This window comes from Ailuropoda melanoleuca, chromosome 15 (genome assembly GCF_002007445.2).
Source record: "Ailuropoda melanoleuca isolate Jingjing chromosome 15, ASM200744v2, whole genome shotgun sequence".
NCBI lineage: Eukaryota > Metazoa > Chordata > Mammalia > Carnivora > Ursidae > Ailuropoda > Ailuropoda melanoleuca.
Window position 1 is genome coordinate 34,215,317 of NC_048232.1, and position 21,925 is coordinate 34,237,241.

General features: G+C 51.8%; 1 protein-coding gene across 3 annotated transcripts in view; it reads left to right on the forward strand.

The window, feature by feature from the left end:
* Window positions 1–9,016: 9,016 nt before the first annotated feature.
* The window catches only part of LRP1 (LDL receptor related protein 1), a 79,853-nt gene continuing 66,944 nt past the window's right edge, over window positions 9,017–21,925 (forward strand). For 2 of the 3 annotated variants that reach the window (XM_034644302.1, XM_034644301.1), the window contains exons 1-3: window positions 9,017–9,445; window positions 17,935–18,057; window positions 20,446–20,583. In XM_034644302.1, the coding sequence (XP_034500193.1) occupies window positions 9,379–9,445; window positions 17,935–18,057; window positions 20,446–20,583 (328 nt within the window). In that variant the 5' untranslated portion in view covers window positions 9,017–9,378. The remainder of the gene's footprint in view (window positions 9,446–17,934; window positions 18,058–20,445; window positions 20,584–21,925) is intronic. The other variant, XM_034644300.1, reaches the window with a different exon arrangement.

The following is a 21,925-nucleotide window of genomic DNA, read 5'->3' on the forward strand; positions in this document are numbered from 1 at the left end:
TTTGCAAAAGACCTGGGGTGGACAGGAATACAGTGGATGAAATGCCAAAGTCCTCAGGGAGTGTGGGCAAGTGACCAGGACCTCAGTGGATGACAGCAAAAACAGGAAGAGTTCACATTTAGTGAGGGTTTGTGTGTCACTTCAATTCCTACCTGAAAATCTAAACACTGCATTTTATCCGACAATACTGTGTGATAGAACTATGTGCCCAAGATGACAACCACTAACCACATGTGGCCGATTAATCTTTTTTAAAGATTTATTTATTTATTTCAGGGAGGGGGAGGGGCAGAAGGAGAGGGAGAGGGAGAGAGAAACTCGAGAAGACTCTGCCCTGAGCACGGAGCCTGACACAGGGCTCAGTCTCACGACCCAGAGATCACAACCTGAGCTGAGACCAAGGGTCTGACGCTTAACAGAATGAGCCACCCAGGCGCCCTGTGGCTGTTTAATTTTAATTTAAAAATTCAATTCCTCAGATAACTAGCCACATTTCAAACACTCAGTAGCCACATGTGGCTAATGGCTACTACATTAGCACAGACATGAGTCATTACCATCATCACAGAAAGTTCTACTGGATAGTGCTGATAGCCCTCATTTTAAAAAGGAGGAAACCGCAATGTGGAAAGGTTAAGTAACCTGCCCAAAGCCAAAGATATGGCAGTGAGAGAGCAGGAATTTCAACCCAGTTAGTCTGGTGTGATCACTGCTGCCCTTTATGCAGTATGCTATGCATCTTCTCAATGAAAGGTGAAATAGCTGGCCCTTAAAAAGTAGAGGAATTGGGGTGCCCGGGGGGCTCATCGGTTAGGCATCTGCCTTTGGCTCAGGTCATGATTCTGGAGTCCCGGGATCGACCCCTGCATCAGGCTCCCTGCAGCAGGGAGTCTGCTTCTCCCTCTCCCTCTGCCCCTCCCCCTGCTCATGCTCTCTCTCTCTCAAGTAAATAAATAAACTCTTTTAAAAAAAGGTAGAGGAATTTATAGGACTATCAAGGCAAGCTCTTAATGGTGCCCATGCAGCACCCAGCCTCTCTCCCTGGCCAGCAAAGTCTGGTACAGGTGTTTCGTACAGGTATTCCCCTCCCATGCATTCCAGGCATGAATCTTATTGCTCTAGCCAGTCTCAGTATTTCCATTCCCCTGGTCAGCAGGACCTTAGGGGGTTCTTGGGAAAGATTCTGTTCTTCACCGATGCTAAGTCCACATGTGAGGACTGGAACTGTAGCGACCATGGATGGCACTTGGGATAGAGTAGAAGTGTGAAGAGGTAGAAAACTCTTGATGAATCAACCAGCCCTGGATCTACTCTAGAACTCCTCCATGTTCAATTTACTTTAATTGGGTTTTGTGTTACTTGCTGCTAGATGTATCCCTGAGACCTGGGTGGAGCCATACTGACTCTTGGAAATGGAGAGCCCTAACATCTGACTGCCCATGCTCCCACACCGTGGGAGGATACATGACAGCTCATTAAAGGAAGAGCGTCCTCAGGGAAGAGCCAGGTTTCAGACAAGCAAAGAGGGGCAAGGACAATCTGAGCCAAGGGTGGCTTAGGGCTTTCCAAAAGGAGGGGGGCAGAGAGCGGTGCACGGGTGATCAGGAAGAGGAAACACTGGGCTGAGTGGAGAAGGGTGGACGCCCGATGAGGCCTGCCAAGGATGACAGGATGTGAGCAACGGTGGGGTCAGCTGAACTCAGGGTTCCAAATGGAGCCCTGGGGCTGTCAGAGGCTTACTGTGGCCAACAGATCTTCACCTCACAGAAGGACAAGTGGCGACCTTGGTGGGTGGGCAAGCATCTCTGGACGGAGTCAACTGTGGTCAGGATTGAGCCTCTGCAAGGAAATTCCAGCCCTCTAACTGGCCCTCTAATTACTGTCTTGCCTCTCTCTCTTCTCCTGTACAGCCAAGCTTCTTGGGAAAGTTATTCACATTCACTGTCTTCCCTTCCTCACCTCCTCAGGACACTGCCAGCGGGTGGCTGCCCCCACGAGTCCAATGAAACTGTTCTGGCCCATGTCACACGTGCACACCTACATGCCAAGGACAATGGCCTGCCCCTGTCTTTCTCTTGCTGGACCTCTCAGCAGTATTCAACCCTGTCAGCCTCCCTTCACTGTCTTTCCTGCTCCCTCTCTCCTAGTCTTCCTCCTACCCCACTGGGTGCTCCTTCTCAGTCTCCTGTCTTCACAGGCCTCTCTTCCTATGTCATCGCATCCATACCCAAGGCTGAAGCATCCCAGCAGCAAAGCAATGGAATATGATGGTTAAAACCATGGCCTCTGGGCCCAGGGCACCTGGGTTCAAATCCCTGCCGTACCACTCCACTGCTGTATGACATTCAAACCCCAAGCAAGATATAGATCATCCCCACCCCCACCCTCCAAGGGGAGCCATTGTTCTGATTTTTTTTTCCCCAAGGTGGATTAATTTGTTCTGGAATTCATATAAATGGAGTAAAACAGGATGTGCTTTTTATGTTTGGCTTCTTTTACTCACCGATGAATGTTCTGAGACTCATCCATTTGGTTGTATGTATCCCTAGTTTGTCCATTTTTATTACCAGGTAATATCCCATTGTAGACATATACCCCAGTTTGTCTGTTTTTTTAAATGGTAGACACCTGGGCTGTAGCAGTTTTTGGCTATTATGTAGAAGACTGCTATGAACATTCTTTTTCAAATCTCTGTTTTCATTTCTCTTGAATAAATAACTAGGAGTATAATTGTTGGGTCATAGGTATATGCTTAGTTTTATCAGAAATGCTCCATATTGGGGCAGCTGGGTGGCTCAGCCGTTAAGCGTCTGCCTTCGGCTCAGGTCATGATCCCAGGGTCTTGGGATCGAGCCCTGCATCAAGCTCCCTGCTCGGCGGTAAGCCTGCTTCTCCCTCTCACACTCCCCTTGTTTGTGTTCCCTCTCTCGCGGTCTCTGTCAAATAAATAAATAAAATCTTAAAAAAAAAAAAAAAGAAATGCTCCATATTGTTCCAAACTGATAGTACGTTTTACATTCCCAATACTATGATCCAGTGAGTTCCAGTTACTCTACTTCTCACCGGTATTTGGTATTGTGAGTTTTACAAAGTTTAACCATTTTGGTGAGTGTGGCAAATTATGCCATCATGGCATTAATTTGCATTTTCTTGATAACCAAAGATAGTGAACACTTTTCATGTGCTTACTGGCCATTCATCCATGCTCTTTTGTGAAGTATCTGTTCAAATCTCTTGTCCATTTAAAAAAATTGGGTTGTCTTTTAATACTGTGTTGTAAAATTTTTTTTACATGTCCTGGGTACCAGTCCTTTGTCAGATCAAATTTTCCTTACTTATTTGGCTTGCTCATTCATTTTCTTAATGGCATCTTTTGATAAACAAAAGTTTTAAATCTTGATTTTTTTAATGGTTATTGCTTTCTTTAACTTAAGATATTTTTTTTACCTCCAAGTCATGAAGATATTCTATGTTTTCACCTACAAGTTTATAATTCTAGCTGTTATGCCTTAGTCCTTTGATGCATCTTGAATTAATTTTTGCACATAGTCTGAGGTAGGGGTCAAGGTTCACGTATTTCTTCCTTATGGATATTCAGTTGTTCCTGCACCATTTGTTGAAAAGACATTCCTTTCTCCAGTGGATTGCTTTGACACCTTTGTCAAAATCAAATGACCTTTAAGTGTGAGTCTATTTCTGGGCTCTCTTATTCTGTTCCATGGATCTGTTTGTCAACCCTTAATGCCGGTACCACACTGTCTTGATTACTGAAGCTTATAAGTCTTGAAGTCAAGTAATATAAGTCTTCTAACACTGGGATTTCAGGAGCTTTTCAGGTGATTCTATTGTGCAGCCCAAATTTGAGAACTTTGAAAACGTTCTAATGGGAGTGGAAGTCTCTAGTACTAGCTTTCTCTGTCACTAACCTCTGGGCTAACATGATAAAACAATATACTTGATCCCATCTCCTTAGTCTGGAATCCTCTTCCTCTTCAACTGTATGGCTGATGCAGTAGGACTTCATCAATTTCTCACCTGGCACCGCACTACTTCCAGAAAAAAGAAATTCTAACTACTTAGTGTGGCCAAAATCACCCTTTGTGATTAGGTTCCCTGGTATTTCATCCATTACTCTCCCCAATAAGTTTATGGAACTTCAGCCATATCATCTTTGCCATTTTTTGTTTTAAACTTCCTCATGCGTCTGTGCCTTTGCCTACACTCCAGTCTAAAGCACACTTTCTTCCTGTCATTCATTGTCATCCTCTTCCTCTCTTTCAACATGTAGTTTGGCATCACACACCCAGCTCTGTTTTGATCCCTTTATTTGGAATAGTTATCCTGCTCTGGTTCCCTCTGTGTTTGCCTTTATCATAGGCATTAGGCACTGTGTTGTGATTATCGATCATCAGGTTGAGCAATCCCACTAAAGTGTGTGCTTCTTGAAGGCTGAGACTGTGTGTTGCCATCTCTTGTCCCTAGTACGCACCTAGCAATGTGTCCAGCACGTATGAGGTACCTAATAAATGTTGATGAAATGAACAAAAACTGGGCCTCAATCTGCACTGTGATTTGGAACCGATTCCTTGATCTCCCTGAGTCTCTATTGCCGTATTGCAAACTGGAAATAACAGCTATGCCACGAGGTGGTTATGAGATATAAGTGAGCTAATCCATGTAAAATCCATTGCGTGGGCTTGGTACATGGTAAGCGCTCAATAAATCTTGGTTCTTGGGCTCAACTAGTTAAGCGTCCCACTCTTGATTTCCGCTCAGGTCATGATCTCAGGGTCATCTCAGGGCCATCTCAGGGATCTAGCCCAGCACCGAGCTCCGTGCTTCCCTCCCCTCTCTCCCTCTGCCCCTTCCCCTGATCACGCGCTCTCACTCTTTCTCTCTCTCTCTCTTTTGCTATAAAAATAAGTAAGTCTTCAAAAAAAAACAAATCTTGGTTCTCTTCCCACCTTCCACCAGACCCTTCCAAGACACCCTTCCTATTCACACTTCTTAAACTGACCACTAGGTGGTGTCAGTCTCTGGCCTGACACAGTTCCAGAGCTGCCGCCTTAATGCCCCATCCCAGTGCCTGTTATACTCAGACATGTAAGGGGGATATTTAGTAATTTACTGAAAAATCCAAAAAGGAGATATCCTCTTTCTACAACAACTTTTTTGCCCGCTGTCACCATTCTAGGTATCCCAAATATGGATTTCAGGGCATTCCTCCTTAATATCCCACTATTTGGGTTATAATTCAACCCAAGGATTTAAAGATGTAAGAAACTCCCTAAGAATAAAAGTGGGTTGGGGTACCTGGCTGGCTCAGTCAGTAGAGCATGCCACTCTGTATCTCGGGGTTGTAAATTCAAGCCCCATGTTGGGAGTAGAGATTACTTAAAAATAGGGGCGCCTGGGTGGCTCAGTCATTAAGTGTCTGCCTTGGGCTCAGCGCGTGATCCTGGCGTTATGGCATCGAGCCCCGCATCTCGAGCCCTGCATCAGGCTCCTCTGCTGGGAGCCTGCTTCTCCCTCTTCCACTCCCCCTGCTTGTGTTCCCGCTCTCCCTGGCTCTCTCTCTCTGTGTCAAATAAATAAATAAAACCTTAAAAAAAAAAGAGAGAGATTACTTAAAAATAAAAATAAGAAGTCTTTTTAAAAAAGAATAAAAGTGGGGTGATAAGCTGAGGTAGAGAAAAACTGAATAATGAGTGCTATAGGAGAAATACAGAAAAGAAGGTGTTCACAGTCATATCTCATTTGACAGTGATTAATTAGGTTGTCTCCTCTCCTAGGGCAGGCACCCCTAGTCCTAACGCTCCTATTAGCCTCCTCCAATCAAGAGTTCCTCATACTGGGTGGATACAAAGAAGTAAAAGATATGATCCTTGCCCTTAAGGGGTTTATGGTCTCCTGATGGGCACAGAACTCCCAAACTGAGTGCTAAATTCTAGGTATTGAGGCTATCTTGAGTGCAAGTTTGGAAGAGGATAGGAGAGCTTTTCTGAGGAGAGTAAGGAGGAGCTGGGAGAACAGTATAATTAAAGGCTCAGGTGGAAATACACATTCTCTCATCTTACAAAGACACCCTCAGCAGTTCACATACTGGAAATAACCCAAGAGCCCAACGATCCCAGTAGATTGTGGAGTAACCAAGCAAGGAGATTCCAAGTAGCTAATATAGAGAGTGGGCTAGATGTGTGTGTTTAATATGGAAATGGATCAAGACAAGTTAATTGATAAAAGCAAGTTCCAGAACAGTATATATTGTATGAACTCATTTGTGGTTTTAAAGGATGAAGGATGTGACGCCTGGGTGGCTCAGTCAGCTGGGCATCTGCCTTTGGCTCAGGTCATGATCCCAGGGTCTTGTAATCGAGTCCCACATCCGGCTCCCTGCTCGGTGGAGAGCCTGCTTCTCCCTCTGCCTGCCACTCCCCCCTGCTTGTACTCCATCTGGCAAGTGAATAAATAAAATCTTTTAAAAATAAATAAATAGAAAATAAAGGATGAAGCATGTCTATTTATATTTGTCATTAAAAAAAATTTTAGGGGCACCTGTGTGCCTCAGTCAATTGAGTGTCTGACTCTTAATTTTGGCTCAGGTCATGATCTCAGTGTTTGTGAGATCAAGCCCCACCTCAGGCTCTGTGCTGGATGTGGAACCTGCTTAAGATTTTCTTTCTCTCTCTCCCTGTGCCTCTCCCCCCCTAAAAAATAAAATAAAATTTAAAAATTATAAATAAAATGGGACACCTGGGTGGCTCAGTTGGTTAAGCATCTGCCTTCAGCTCAGATCATGATCCCAGGATGCTGGGATCGAGCCCAACGTCAGGCTCTCTGCTCAGCGGGGAGCCTGCTTCTCCCTCTTCCTCTGCCTGCTGCTCCCCCTGCTGTGCTCTCCCTCTCTGTCTGACAAATAAATTTTTAAAAATTAGAAATAAAAAAAATTTTTTAAACATCTTCCAAAGGAGGCCCAAGGAACTGTTAATAGTGGTTACTGTGAGAGTGGGACTGAAGCATAAGATCTTGGAACATGGCAAGTTTACTTTCATCTTCCTAACTCTTCCTGCACCTTTCTATACTCCTTGCGTTTTTTAACTAAGTATTACCATGTCTAACAGATAGAGTTTACGTTTGATTCGGTTGTCTATAGATATCCAGCAGAACGAGACACAGGGAAAGCAGTTTCAGGAAGATTCCCTTATGAAAGATTAGATACCAGAAAAAAAGGAATGAAATTCTCATCACAGCTCTCTTGCTATACATATGGTCACTCCAGATAGCTTTTTCCTTTCAGAGCTGCCCAAAGTCTGTTTGACTTGGACCACAATATCAGGAGGCGGATCCTGGGAAAGGAAGGAACCTAGTAGACATTCATTAAAAACAGTTAATGAGTCCTTGCGATGTGCCTATCACGGTGTTAGCCCATGAGGGATGGATAAAAAGATGAACACAACCCCAGCCCTGCCCAGAGAAATTCTCCGGCAGTGGAAATGGAGGAAATCTGAGCTATATTTCAAAGGACAAAATGATAGGCCTTAAGCATAGGCTTGCAAGATTGGATATAGAAGAGAAAGGCCTGATGAGGAATTGGCAAAATGTCTTAAGTGTCCAGCCCAGGAGACTATAAAAGCAGGTGGCCTTGGCCCTGAGCAAAGTGAGCCCAGAGGAAGCTCTGGTTTGGGGAAAAGGTACAGTTCCTCTGGATTCCTCTCGCTTTCATTGCCATCAGTGGGACAAGTCCTCCATGCTGCTCTGCTTTCTGCCAGGGACAGACTGGTGTGAGGACTTGGGGCCCTTCCCATTCCTCAAGTAGAATTTAAAAAAGCGAGAAGGGTGGTGCAATCCTCTCTCATCTCTAGCGTCAATTTCTCTCTGGCAGCCTACCTTGCCTGCTGCCTCCCTCAACTCTGACTTCCAGACACCAGAAAGTCAGACACCCAAGGTCCAACCTTAAAACACCGCCCAGAAGGGGGCAGTGGCCAGAACCACATTCACCGGGCTCTGGGAACCGCCCGGCGCCTTCACGACTCAAAGTGGCATTCCCGTGCGGGCTCGGGGCCGGGACAAAGGTCCCGCACTCAGCAGACACCTCAGAACCCGAGGCCTGGAAGCAAGGGTCCAGAGTCCCGCCTCTTATTCCAAATCCCCGTTGCTCGGAATCTAAAACCCCGACTTGGTGGGAAGTCAGTCAGAAGGTATAAAAAAAAACAAAACACCAAACAAAACATAAATGAGCCCAGACGTCTTGGGGTGAAGAGGGATGGCCCTTCCTCAACCCCACCCACTGGTGACTCACCTCCCTCCAAACCAGGGCTCGCCCCTCCCGCGCCCAGTGCCAGGCGAGCAGGGTGGGGGCGGGTACTAAGGTGGGCTCCATCCCCAAGGCCTGGGCGGACAGACAAGCTCCGGCGTGTCCCCGCGGGTGTCCCTGTTTACTCCGAGCCCAGGAGCGAGGTGGGGGCGGGCCCTCGCAGCCCCTCCCCCACCCCGCCCCCCTCCTCCAAAGGCCCCAATCCCGGTCTCGGTTTTACAAAGTCTCCAAATCAAACCTCAGCTTTTCCCCGTATCTTCCTCGCGGACTGGCGGCCCCTGCCCCCACTCCAGGCAAGAGAGGCACAGTCAGGGTTCCCCGAGGAACAGGCCTCGGCCCGGACCCCGGGGTCTTGGCTCCCTAGACAGAGCCTGAACTCCTAGGGCATGACACAGAGTTTCAAAGGGAAGCCCCTCAGCTCTCGCCCACTGCCCAATCTCCCCTCGGCCCTTCAGCTCTCTGAAGCATGAGGGAGAAAGGCCCAGTCGGGGGAGAAGGCGCTCCAGGCCCCAAACTGGCTAGAGGGGGTCCGGGGACCTACACTCTCGCACCGCTGGCCACAGCTCCAAATCTCGTCGCTGCTCTGACTCCCCCTACCCAGGGCAGCGCGCCAAATCGGCGCATGCGCACGCACAGGATTGCCGCGTAGCTCTTTCTCCCCCCCCTTTCTTTCCCCAAAAAAAAAAAAAAAAAACCGGTCCACGCCCCCCACCCCCTACCCCGCCTCCTCCCAATTGTGCATTTTTGCAGCCGGAGGCGGCTCGGAGATGGGGCTGTGAGCTTCGCTCGGGGAGGGGGAAAGAGGGGCGAAGAGAAAAGCTGGGGGTGAAGGGTTTGGATTTGGGAGCAGGGGGCGGGCGCACCCCCGTCACAGGCCCTCCCCAAGGGGCTCTGAACTCTACCTCTTCACCCACGCCCCTGATGCTCTTTGCTTAAGGATAGGATAAGAATAGAGGAGGAGGAGGGGAGAAGGAGGAAAAAGGGGGACCCCCCAATTGGGGGGGCGGCGGCAAGAAGTAGCAGGACCAGAGGGGAGGGGGCTGCTGCTTGCATCAGCCCACACCATGCTGACCCCGCCGCTGCTGCTGTTGCTGCCCCTGCTCTCAGCTTTCGTCGCGGCCGCTATCGATGGTGAGTGAGATTCCGCGGCCCCCTTGGACCCCTGGGGACACCCACTCCCCAGCCCCCACTCCTGCGCTCAGATGGGGAAGGGAGACGCGGGAGGGGGTGCCTTTTGTTATCCCAGTCCAGCTGACACAGCAGCGGCCCGACTGGGGGCGGGGATGGGGGTCCGATTTGGAGGATGGGGGCCCTGGGCAAATGATGCTTCCGGGACCCCCCAGCCCAAACAAAGACCAGAGGCCTGGGAAGGGAGAAGAGGGCTCCCCTTTTTTCTGATTCTGGGATCGAGAGGCCTTCTCTTCCTATATCTGGTTGGGGAGGGCCTCCGCTTCCCCTACATCCTCCACCCCCCCCCCCATCTGAAATGTGAAGGAATCCGGATTTGCAATGTACGGCTGCAAAAGGGGGAGGGAGGGGGGGCTTTTGCAGTGGCTCTGAATCTGGAAGGGGAGCTGGGTCAGGGTTGCCCTGCTGGGCAGAGGGCAGGCAGGCCCGGGAAGGCTGTGGGTGGGGAGAGGGAGGGCCTCGGGGAGGGCCCCCTGCTTGGGTGTGGAATCTGGGCCCGGGAGACCAGGCTTGGAGGCCTGGGTCCAGCATCCAGCGGGGCTACCCGCCTGGGTTCCTAAGTGGGCACTTCCCCCTCTCAGGGCCTCTGTCAGTAGCCTGGATAGGGCTGTGTTGGGGGGGGGTGCAGCGATGCTATGTGACTTTGAATTTTCCTTCTTAATTCGTGGGAGCTTTGATATGAAAAACGTCAGATGTCATCATTGGGGAAGGGGACTGGAGAATGGCCTGGAATGCTGAGGTGGGAGGGAGGAGGAAGGCTGCTTTCTCCCTGACTTCTGGCTTGATCACAGTTTGGACTGGAAGGAGAGTTGGAGGTTGGATGGGGGTTATGGCTATTGCCCCTGCCCCTCAATTCCCTGCTCCTTTAATAAATGTGTTTATTTATCTCCATCATTTCCCCATCTCCCCCCACCCCCATACACACACACACTTTGCATACTGCAATTAGGCTTTGGCTAGAAAAGAGTCCTTTTGGGGAAATGAGGTGCCCCCCTTTCCCCCTGTATGTCAGCTATTTTTCTTTTCCTTGTGAGTCACTGGTTCAAGTCTTGCCCAAGCGTTGAGCTGGAATCATGGGGTTGGGCTGGGCTGGGCCCCTGATTGAGGAGGGTGGGATCTCATCCCTTCCCGTCATTTTAGTCCCTCCATCCAGGGGAAAAAAACTGGGCCCAATACCATCGTGCACCCCTCCTCCATCTTCTGAATTTTGCCAGGTTGGGATTGGGAAAGTTTTTCTCTGAAACCAGATTATCTCTCCCTCTCCTCCCCTCCCCCCAACTTATTTCAGTTAGAGGAGAGAGGTTAGAGGGTCAGGAAGTAACTGTGTCCAGAAAGACAGTATTTTCAGTGACCCCCAATGATGCCTCTTGGGGACTGTCTGTCCCCTTCCCTGCCACTACCTCAGTTATCTGCCCAAGAGGAGGAAAGAGGCTCTCTCCTGAATATTCTCTGGACCAGCCCTCACAGGCAGCCCTAGTCCATGACTTCCTTGTTATACGTGTTCTTTCCTCTTTTTCTCAACCCTGTGGGGTGGAAGGGAAATTAAGGCAGAGAGGTTCAGGTGCACGACTTCTAGGAGAAATAGAAAAAAAATTTAGAGAGAGTCCCATCAGGAACCCCATGATGGAGGGTGGATGGAGTTAGGCAGAAGCAAGAGGGGTCTCTGTGGAAAGCAGAAAAGGTCCCCAGCCCATTCAGGAAGGGCGCCAGGTTGCTTCACCCCCAAGGTTCTAAGGTGGTTCTATTTACCATGCTATAGGTTGTTTGGTGGTGGGTGGAAGTGGGAGATACTGGTCATGTTCTCGTTAACTTTCTACTACCCTTTCTTAAAATTTCCACTGAGCCCACATCTGTAACCCAGCTCAAACTAAACCGTATCCAAAGTCCTAGGAAGAGGACCCCTCCCCAGACACACTTTGCTGCTCTTACCTTGGGAATGGGAACATGAATCATTGGTTCCACCCCACTTAAAGGGTGGGAAGAGGAGTTGCACAGACCTGTAGGGCCAGTGCTAACCAGGGCAGCTTGGAGGATTCTCTTATCTCTACCCCTGACCTCATGCCTTGGGCCCACAGACAAGGAACATGCTTTGCTTTCCAAAGAAGGAAACCTCCTGATCCCAGATACCTTAATGTCTAACCTTCCTCTCTGCTGCTATCACTGGCCTTGCTGCTTTCCCCTACAGGAACAGCCCTAGGGGCCTCCCCCACCTCTTCTGCTTTGTCAGCTGTGTCTGAACTCGCACAGGGGTCCCTTCTCTTTGGGGAGCAGTGTCACCCCACTAGTAAGCAAAATTGAGTGTAGTTGCTACCAGGGACATTGGGGAAACAGATGAGGTGGGGGATGAGCAAAGGGGTTATTGAGGACCCTGCTGAGATTCGGCACGTCTTGGTATGGGAAGGGCAGCCCCAGTAGCCCAGGCTCAGGGAAGGCCAACTGCCTTCCTCTCTCCACACCCCTCTCCACACACCCCCTTGAGCCAATGTATTACCAGTTAGTTATCAGACAAGCGGCACAGTTGAAGTGAGTTATGAGGCTGAGGTGTTTGCCTCCTGGCTCTCTGAAAGAAGGTTCCAAACTCCTTCTTTCCCCAGCCAGACCCAGATCCCTGAACACCTTCCTTCCCCCTGGTCTTTCAAAGCGGCAATGTGTAGCGCATTGATTTGGGGATGGGAGGGGTATTTTGATGTTCAAGGCTGCTTCCCAAGACTTCCTTTTCATCCAGTCTTGCTCCCCCTTCCTCCATTTTCTCCATATATATTTTTTTTGCCCCCACCCTCTCCACTGTCACTGAGCTTCTTAAGGATGTCAGCTGGGGTCCTGACCAGAGCCAGACCCTGTCCACATCCCCCCACCTCTTCCAAATTCCTTCCTCTAGGAAGCCCTTCTTTACTCAAGTCTGATTTCCTTTCCTCCTGCTGCCGTCTAAGCCTTTGCACATCAGAACCCCAAACTGATTGCCCTTCAGTAGTCTCTTGTCGGGGTCCCCTCACTCTGTGGACTCGCCAGCATTCAAGCCGTCTGGCTCTGGATTGCAGGGGGAGTTCATTGCCCTTGGGGAATGTGGGTGCAGTTGATTGGGGCCATGCAAGGTCCTTGACCTGGGGGCGCTGGGTACCGGATTTGAGCATTTGAAGAACTTAGTCCCACCCCACTGTGTTCAGTCCCAGATTTCAGCCCAGTTAGCAGGATCCTGCATTGTTTGGAGAAGGAAGCAGTTGGCTCTGGAGTGCTTCCGGTGCTGTGGCCCAAGGCACCAGTGTAAGACCTCCCCAGGAAAGAGGTGAGGGAGAGTGGTGGGGGAGAGATATTTCTACCTCTTGCTCCCTCAGGGGAGATGAGAGTCTCTCCCAGGCCTTGGCTTCCCTGGTTAAAGTGCCAGTCTTCTTCCCCCACCTCCCTATTCTGTGGGAGGCTTTAACCCCTGTTCTGAGTATCGCTTGGGTCACACACTGCTAGGGCAGGGACTCTGTCTCCCTAAGTCAGGGATATATGCTGCCCCACCCTACTCTGAGTCTCGGGGGGCTTATTATTTTCTGGGTTCATCCCAAGACAACAGTGCCATTATCTCGGCAACTTCTGGGCTGAGACCCCTTCCTGTCTATTTTTCCTCCGTCTGCTGTCATTGGTGTGTGCTGTCTTGGCCTCTCGGGACCTCCGTCTCTCATCCTCTCAGTTCATCTCTCTCTGGTTGCCCACCCTTTGTAGTATTCTCTATCTTTCTTGGTCTCCATTGCTTAATTTGTCTCTGCCTGTCTCCATCCACCTCTGTCCAGGCCTGTTGGTATCCCCAAAACTACCTGGGAATAGGCGTCCCTTCTGGGCTTTCCCACATGCTCTCCAGTTCCCACTTCGTCATTTTGGAGTTATTCTCCCCCTCCCAGGTCAGAGTCAGAATGTCCCGTTCTGCAGTTCCCCCTCCGCTTTTCTCCAAACTTCTCTATCTTCTTCCCCCTCCACTAAGTTTAGGAATGGGTTTTGGAGGGAATGTTTCTGGAGGAAGGGAACTTGATACCCTTTGTGGGCTGAGTAACAGGGGAAAGGAGATATTTCAGAAGGAAAGGGGGAGGTTAGACTTCTGGCAGAACTTCCTTATGACCTGAGGACTGGAGAAGGTGTGGGGAATAGGTCAGGAGCTTAGAACTTCTTCTGCCGAGCATAAGCCATGTGTGTGTGTCGGGGGGTAGGTGGAGAGGGCTTATAAAGGCCTGGTGAGAGATATATGATGACCTCTGGAGGCATTCGAGGGGTCTGAATTTTACTTGTGGGGAAAGGAAAAGATGGTGGGGAGGTCATTGGTCAGGCTAACGTCCTGCTGAGTCAATATTGACTCAGGATGGAGGGGGAGACCCTTCCCCTCCCCTGGCAGTCCAAGCCATCCTGTCTGTACGTCTGTCCAGGCCGCAAAGCAGAGGCCCAGACTCAGGAATGACAAAAATGTGTCTGAGCCTCACTGAGCTGCGGGAAGGAGCCACCGGGTAACACCCAAAATACATAAAATTCAGTGAAAAGCTCTCAGTTTGGGTCTGGGAGGCCCTGTTGCCCCACCCCCATATGTTTGAAAGCTTAGATTCCTGCAAGCTCTGCCCCCCAGCCCCTGGCCACCCCTGGCTCCTGTGTTCCCTTAGATATCTCATGTGGTTCCCTTTAGAAAATATCCCCGGGCCAACACAGCCTATCACTCCCCGCTCCCTCCGCTCTGTCTGCTCTTAAAAAGGGCTTCAAGGGTCTCTTTCACGCTTTCCTGGCCTCAAGTCTCCTGGTCTTTTAGGAAGAAGCACCGAAGCACCATCTGAGGTCTCGGCTCCCTTCCTCACCCTCACTGCTCCCACTGGGATCAATGGATAGGTCTCCTCCTCTGGAGCAGACTCCCTCAGGGTCTGTTCTTTCCTGTCATCCTCTCTTCTCTGGCCAGGCACTCTTACCCCCCCTTCCCCACCCCACCCCCAAGGTCCCAGAATGGGACAGAGGACGACAGCCAAGGCTCAAGCAGGGCAGTGGGGTCCGTGTTGTGTCTGGACACACACCCAAGCCTACACCTCCTGTCCTGGCTCCAGCTTGGTGGCCCTGGGGGCCATGGCTGGGCTGGGTGCCTGGGTTTGAGGGGGGGCAGGGGTGTTGGCCAGAGTTAGCATGGCGGTCACATTCATCTCCAGGCAAAGCTGAGAACAGACGGCCCCTGTGTCCTGGCGTTCTCGCTGCAACCTCTCTCACTCTCCTCCCTCTCCAGTCTTCTCCTCCTTATTCTCCTTCCTCTGTCTTCCCTCTCTGTTCCGTTCTTGTCCCTCTCTGCCTCCTCCACCACCCCCCTTCTCTCCAAGGAGCCCTGAAGGTCACTGCCACCCCCTGCAATCTCTTTCCCCACTCCTGTTGCCGGAGAACCAAGATATTCTCCCTGTTGGTTCCTTTTCTTCATCCTTTTTCATCTGGCCCCATCCTCATGGCCAGTGAGGAAACCACCTGTTTGTTCAGTTACTAAATCGCTGTGTGCCTCAGTTTCCTCATCTGTACGATGGAGATCGCAACAGTACCCACCTCCCAGGGTTGTGAGGATTTAAATGAGTTAACATGCACGAAGTGTTTCAGATCAGTGGCTGACGCACAGTGACCAGGTTGAAAAGTGTGAGCTCATATCATTTGGAAGCCCCAGTTCTCATGGGGGGGGGAGGAAGGGGAGGCCAGTGGCTGGTTGCTCCTGAACTTGCGGCCCTGTCGTTCCCCCACCTAAGTGGCAGGCCACAAAGATGGGCCTTTTGGGTGCTGGCGTCAGATGCAGAAGGCTCAGCTGAGGGGCGTGGGGTTGGCTGGCAGTTCTAAGCAGATTACAAGTGCCCTACCCACCCCCACTGCAGCTCCCTCCCACCTCAGAGGGAGGCTTCTCTTGGCTGTGTAGACTGCCCCAAAGTAGGTTATTTGTTTCTTTCCTCCCCACTCCCCCTGAAGGAAATCAAAGACAGGCCTCAGCCTTCAAACTCCAGATTCCTGGGGCTTTCTCCACCACCCCTGACAGGAAGGAAGTGCTCTCACATATCTCTCCAAGATCCTTGTGCTGCCCTGTCCCTTGGGAGCAGTGCAGCGCCCCCAAGTCCCTCTGCCCTGGGCCCGAAGAGGTGCTGCTGTGGGACCAGGGCCCTGAGTGCTCCTCTTCCTTTCCCTCCCCCATCCCCCACTCCCCTCCCTCCGCAAGAGCACATCTGGTTTGTGAATCTCTCTCATTCCAGCTTTCGGAGTTTGCCAGCTGCTGTTTCCTCTGCCGAGTTCAGGCCAAAAGTGGGGGTGGGGGACAGCTGGGGGGGGAGCAAAGTGAAGGCCAATGGAGGGGAGATCGTGGCCGGGACATGGAACGGTGGGGAGGTTGGAGTGGCCAACCAGTGACCTCACGGGGCTATGAGTTCTCCCCTGGGGAGGAGTGGGGGCATGGACTAAGTCCATGTAAAGGGGTGGGGGTGGCATGGGGGGCATTTCTGGACTCCAAACAGCCCATCTGCCTTTAGTCCCATTCCAGCCCCTTCTACCCACCCCCCCAGGCAGTCTCGGCCGGCCAGGGGAAGAGGACCAGTCTCCGGCATGCTAACGAGGCTGGCGGGCTGTTTCCCGGGAAGACCTCACAGCTGGCCCAGTGGGGCAATGAACTCAGCATTATCCACCTCCTCAAGGGGCCTTTATTCCCTGCTCAGGGTGGGAGGTAGGGGAGGGGGACGCCGCGGGTGGGGGAGCCAGGCCAGGCCATCCCTGATGTGTTTCCTGAACTCGGTTCTCCTCCTGGCCAGGGGCCTGAGTGTAGTCCCGTCTGCCAGAGATGGGGGTTAGGGAGGGAGGACATCATCTCCGTGTGGCCCTCCTCAGACTCTATCCCTCCCTGCTGGGAGCCCTGACATACTTTATCTATGCTCTGTCCCAGCCCTGAGCTCACTCTGCCCTGCATTTGAGTTAGTTTGTACAGCTGTCTTCCCAGGGGGGCTGGGGCTCCCAAGGGGCACCTCACTCCTCCTTGGCAGCCCAGTGCCTTGTGCAGTACCTGGCGCAGAGCTGGTCTTCAGTGCATGCCAGCTGAATAGAGATGGAATGGATCACAGACTGAGCAAAAGGCGACGAAGGGCTGGGAGACTGGGAACCCAGCCCTGGGTAGGGACGAGGGAGAGTCAGGGACTTTTCTTCCCATGGAGGACATGGTGATGAGGTTGGAAGGAACAGCTCCGAGTGTCTCTCAGTGGGAGAGGGAAGACTGATGTGGACTGCACTGGTTAAAAGCATAGCGTTGGCTCAACTGGTTTCAGTCCTGGTTTTGTCACTTGCCTGCTGTGTGATCCCACCCTCTCTGGGGCTCGGTTTCCTCATCTATTAAATGGTGGTATTAGCATTACCTATTTTGTCATATTGTGAAGAGGATTAAATGAGATGATACATGGAAAGAACTGGTTTACCACAGTTCCGGTACATGCTGAGCCCACAATAACGGTTACTGTTACCATTCTTAATTCCGCCTTGAAGAAGGCAGTAGGAAATCTGAGTAGGAGCAGAGGAAGGCTGGTGGGGGTGAAGGATAGGCCAAAGACATCCTGGGCTGAAACCAGCTCCTATAGGCCACCCCAGTCATCCTCCTGCCTCGGATCTCGCATCCTGAGCAATCTTGGGTGCCTCTTATCTGGCGACATCTACTGAAAGTCCTCCCTCAAGTCTAACCACCAAGGGAGGCTGTGTCTTTAGAGAATGGAGATGGAGGCAGGGAGCCCCCCACTTTGCCCTGCCATGCCCTCCCGTTCTTCTGCTGATACAATCTCCGAGTCACTGCTGTACCAAAGGCACCCCCCGCCCAACACTTTCTGTCCGGAGGGCTGCTGGTTAGGACTTGGAGATGGGCAAGGTGATGGGTTTCAGGGACCAGGAGTGTCCCAGAGGGCACACTGAGCAGGGAGGCTAGAAAAGAGCAGTAGAGCGTGCAACTCAGGGTCATGAGTTCGAGCCCCATGTCGAATGTAGAGCTTACTCAAAAAAAAAAAAAAAAAAGCAGTTCTGGGCTTCTAGTGGGAGGGAAAGGAAGATAAAGAGAACACATGTCAAAGGCCTAAATGCCCATCCTTTACCATCACTCTCGGTCAGCAAAGCTGGGGCTGCTGGTATCTGAAACCAGAGTCATGCAGAACAGCGAGGGCTTTGACCCTGAGGACTAGAGGAGAGGCACACTAGACAGGCAGCGTACGGGGCCGGGTCTGGGGCTGTAAAACATGTTCCCTGCATCCTTTCCCTCCCCCCACCACCGGCACACAGTATTCCAGGAGCGACCCACAGCCACCTGCCACTCCTAGGCACCTGGACTGTAGCTCAGATTCTGGGCCAGATGGGGACTGATGCTGAAGAAGGAAGAGGAGCTCTAGGGGACTTTAAGGCCTCCATCCTTCATTTACACCCTCATTTTCTTTCCTTACTCCTAGCCCCTAAGACTTGTAGCCCCAAGCAGTTTGCCTGCAGAGACCAGATCACCTGTATCTCAAAGGGCTGGCGGTGTGATGGTGAGAGGGACTGCCCAGACGGATCTGATGAGGCCCCTGAGATTTGTAAGTACCTTTTGTGATCCCTCCCCCTAAACACCTTTTCCTTTTGGCCCAGGCAGTTTGGGATAAGGACAGTTGATCTCTAGCCCGGTGTGGACCTTGCTCTGTGACTGTTTGTCCATGACACAGCTAAAACTCTCCCCTCTTCAAAGTGCCCGCCATGGTGCTTGACGTGCTCAGCAATGGCCCCTCTGATTGCTCCGTTAAGGGCTGCACTCCCAAGCCTGCCAGCAACTTTGCTATCTGGGCAGACAGCTTTGCTGGAAGGAGAGAGCCTGGCTTCCCTGCCCTTTTGGCTCAGCGCTCTTCGCTCTTCGCCTCTCTGAGACTTCTGACTCCTGATAAGTGCCCTCAGGTCTTGCTGTGTCCTCTTCCTACCCTCGGGCTCCCAGGCCAAAGGCCACACTGGTTCTCGCTCAGTCTCTGTACCAGAAGCCCCACCCCTGTGCGTTTCCCGCCACCCCCGCCTTCCCCTGCCCCAGTAAGTGGTGTAATCAGAGGCAGCTGTTTAAACTGGGAAAAAGGTCCCCACCCAGCCTTTACCCTGCCAGTGGGGGATGGAGGACTTGCTGGCAGGTCCTGGGGTCTCCACTTTCAGCCTCTCTGTGCTTGGCTGATCGGGCCGTGGTCTAGGAGACCCTGCATCCCTGGGTCTGCTCCTGTTCTCTCCCACAGCTTCACCCTGAGCTGGCCCCGTACCCTCACCCACAATTACCAGGGTAATTTTTAGGGCCAGAAAGGGAGCCACCAGTTCTCTCTGCCTCACCCCCATACCCTGCCCTCAAGGGGTGGGACCAGAGATATTCTGCAAGCGTTTCTATGGTGAGCGTGCTTCAGCCTGGAGTCTCTTGACTGATGCCACCTTTATGCCTTGCATTTTTTACCCTCATGCTTGATGCTGGGGTAACGAAAGCCATGCAGAGGGGTCAGATCTTCCTTTAGTGTGATGCAAACCCCACCTTATACACATCCCTACACTGTTCCCACTCATATACGCTCCCAGACCCACGATCCTCACACACAGCCCCTCCTGGGCACCCATGTGACCATCCCCCCACCCCGCCCCGAGGCGAAGGCAGATGTCAGCACAGACAGATTCTCACTGCAACACAGAGTCGACACTCTCAGACGGGGTTGCAGAAGCCCGACCTCAGACGGATGCCCCCAGACGCTCACATACAGTCTCAGACTCAGACTCCAACTGCGCACGCCTCCCCAGGCCTACGTGGATAGATGCACTCACATGCGGACACTACCTCACTCACACACCCTGTCCATCGTGGGAGCCCGCAGGTGGTGGTCTGGCTCCCAGCCCACGGGCTCAGCCAGCACCCTCGTCTGCGTGGCCTCCTTAGGCTTCCCTGAGGAGCTCTACCCTGCTCGCCCTGGCCCATCATCAGTGGGCCACAGCCTCTGCCGCTTCCCAAATCCTTCCCCAGGCAGTCTGCTCTGGGGTCAGGCATCTAGAACGGTGCTGTCTGATAGAAATATAATGCAAGCCACATATGCAATTTTGAAATTTTCTAGTAGCTACACTAGAAAAGGTAAAAAGTAGGGGTGCCTGGGTGGCTCAGGCGGTTGGATGTCCAACTTTTGGTATCAGCTCAGGGTCTTTGTCTCAGGGTGGTGGGTTCGGGCCCCCTCATTGGGCTCTGTGCTGGGCAGGGAGCCTACTTAATAAAAATAAAAGTAAATAAAAAATAGAAAAGGTAGAAGTAGTTAAGTGAAGTTAATTTTAACTTTATTTTACCCAATGTATCTGAAACATTATTATTTCAGGATATTAATCATAGAATATTAGTAATGAGATCTTTTGCATTCTTTTGTGTTGTGGGGGTGGGTATTAAGTCCTCCAAAGCCAGGCTGTATTTTATGCTTCCAGTTCGAACTCATCACATCTCAGGGACTTGATAGCCACATATGGCTGCCACTATGTGTTGGACAGTGCAGTTCCAGAAAACTTGGTCTGGTTCTCAGCCCTGGGCTCGGGGCGCTGGGGAGCTATGGGAAGGCGGTGTTCTTTAACATGTGAGCCTCCCTGGTGTGGACTCTGCTTTCCTCGGCTCATTGAAACCTCTCACCTCGAAACCTCAGCCTTTCTCCCAAGCATACGATGTGGAGGTGTTGGGATCCATGGGTACTGGGCAGTGGAGAGTGGGCTCTGCGGAACGCCTAGTTCTCCCCTCCCCCGGCTGCCTCCAGGTGTGGGGCTCCCATCGGGAATGGCGTAAAAGAGCTTGAGGTGGAGGACACTAACCAGCCCCCGAGGCCTCCTGGGATGGAAGAAGTGCAGGTGTCTGCTCGTCTCCCCCACCCTCCCCTCCAGTGGACAGCTGGCCAGACAGCCAGTGTAGCCGGCTTGTTCATGCTAGCCTTTCTGTGTGCCCCCAGGTCCACAGAGTAAGGCCCAGCGATGTCAGCCAAACGAGCACAATTGCCTGGGCACCGAGCTGTGTGTTCTCATGTCCCGCCTGTGCAACGGGGTCCAGGACTGCGCGGATGGTTCAGACGAGGGGCCCCACTGCCGAGGTAAGGGCTCTTCCACCTCTCTGACCCAGGACATGGATGCAGTGAGTTCTCAGCTGTGCCCGTGACGGGTTTGGTGGCCCAGCATCCGAGGACTGTCCTCACACCTTCGGTGGGGATGACGCCTTGTCCTGCTCCTGTGCTCCCAAGTCAGGGGGCCTTTGGGCTTGCGGCTTGGTCAGCCGCCCTGTGGGGATCAGTAGGGGCCCTGGCCCGGGCACTTCTCTTCGGCTCTGTATACCTGGGCAAGTCACTGCCTCTCTCTGGACCCCAGGATCCACCTGTAATATGAGATCTCTTCACTAGATCAATATTTTCATACTTTGTTGTTATTGTAAGTAGTGGGATCCTTTCTTCAAAGGGTTTCCTACATGAAACCTGAGTGTGAACAGGGAAGAGCAGATGCTGTGATTGAAGCTGGGGGTGGGGACTTGGTGTTTGGTTCACCTGCCTCCCCAACAGTGCCCCCAAAGGCATCCCCCCTGGGAAGTGCAGATCTTTGAGACACTCTAAAGTGGCTTGGTGGGAAGGTCGCCCAGGCCGAGGAGGACATGTTAGGAGGGTAGGTCCCTTACCTCTGCGGCTCAGGTCACCAGCTCTACTCAGGTCACCAGCTGTACCGTTCGTCCCCTGAAGGCCCCTGCGGGCCAGGCGGAGCGTGGGTCATTCGTGAGCAGTGGGGGAGGATTTGTCGGTAAGACAGAGCCTCAGGCCTGCGAGGCAGGGACTAGGGAATGGTGACTTCTCCCTTCTACTGAGCTCAAGGCTTCCAGAGCCTGAGCAAGCCCCTGGATGAGGGTGGCATCCTGCACCTATATGCCCGTCAGAAACATCTGCCTGTGGGAGGAGACACATCTGGATCCTGTTCACCGAGGGCAGGGAGTGTGGAGCAAGGAGCCTGTGGAAGATTTTTATCCTTTCCTTGGGTCGAGTTTGCGTGTTTTTGTCAAGAGCTCCTGGAATGGGATTCGGAGCTTGGGCCTAGGGGCTGACTTTAATGACCGTGCCCATCGCATCTTATCGCATGCTACGTGTTCAAGTTCGCTTCCTTTTGAATACTTGGTCAGCAGCAAAAAACAACGAAGAACCATGAGAACCTAGGGTTTGAGCTCCCTTCTCTGCTATTAGAGAAGTTGGGCCTCCTTATCCTCCTGCCACATGTCCAGAAGAGAAATTCTTGTCTAGATTGTCCAGAACAAACAATATCGTCCCTGGCCTCCCTTTGTGGGGGAAGGTTGGCCAGGCAGCACCTTTGGGCGCTCTGGAGGCGGAGAGGAGAAGAAATAACGGGCCTGGCCCCCCATCGCAGCTCCTCCTGGCAGGCTTAGGGCCTCTAAACATCTTA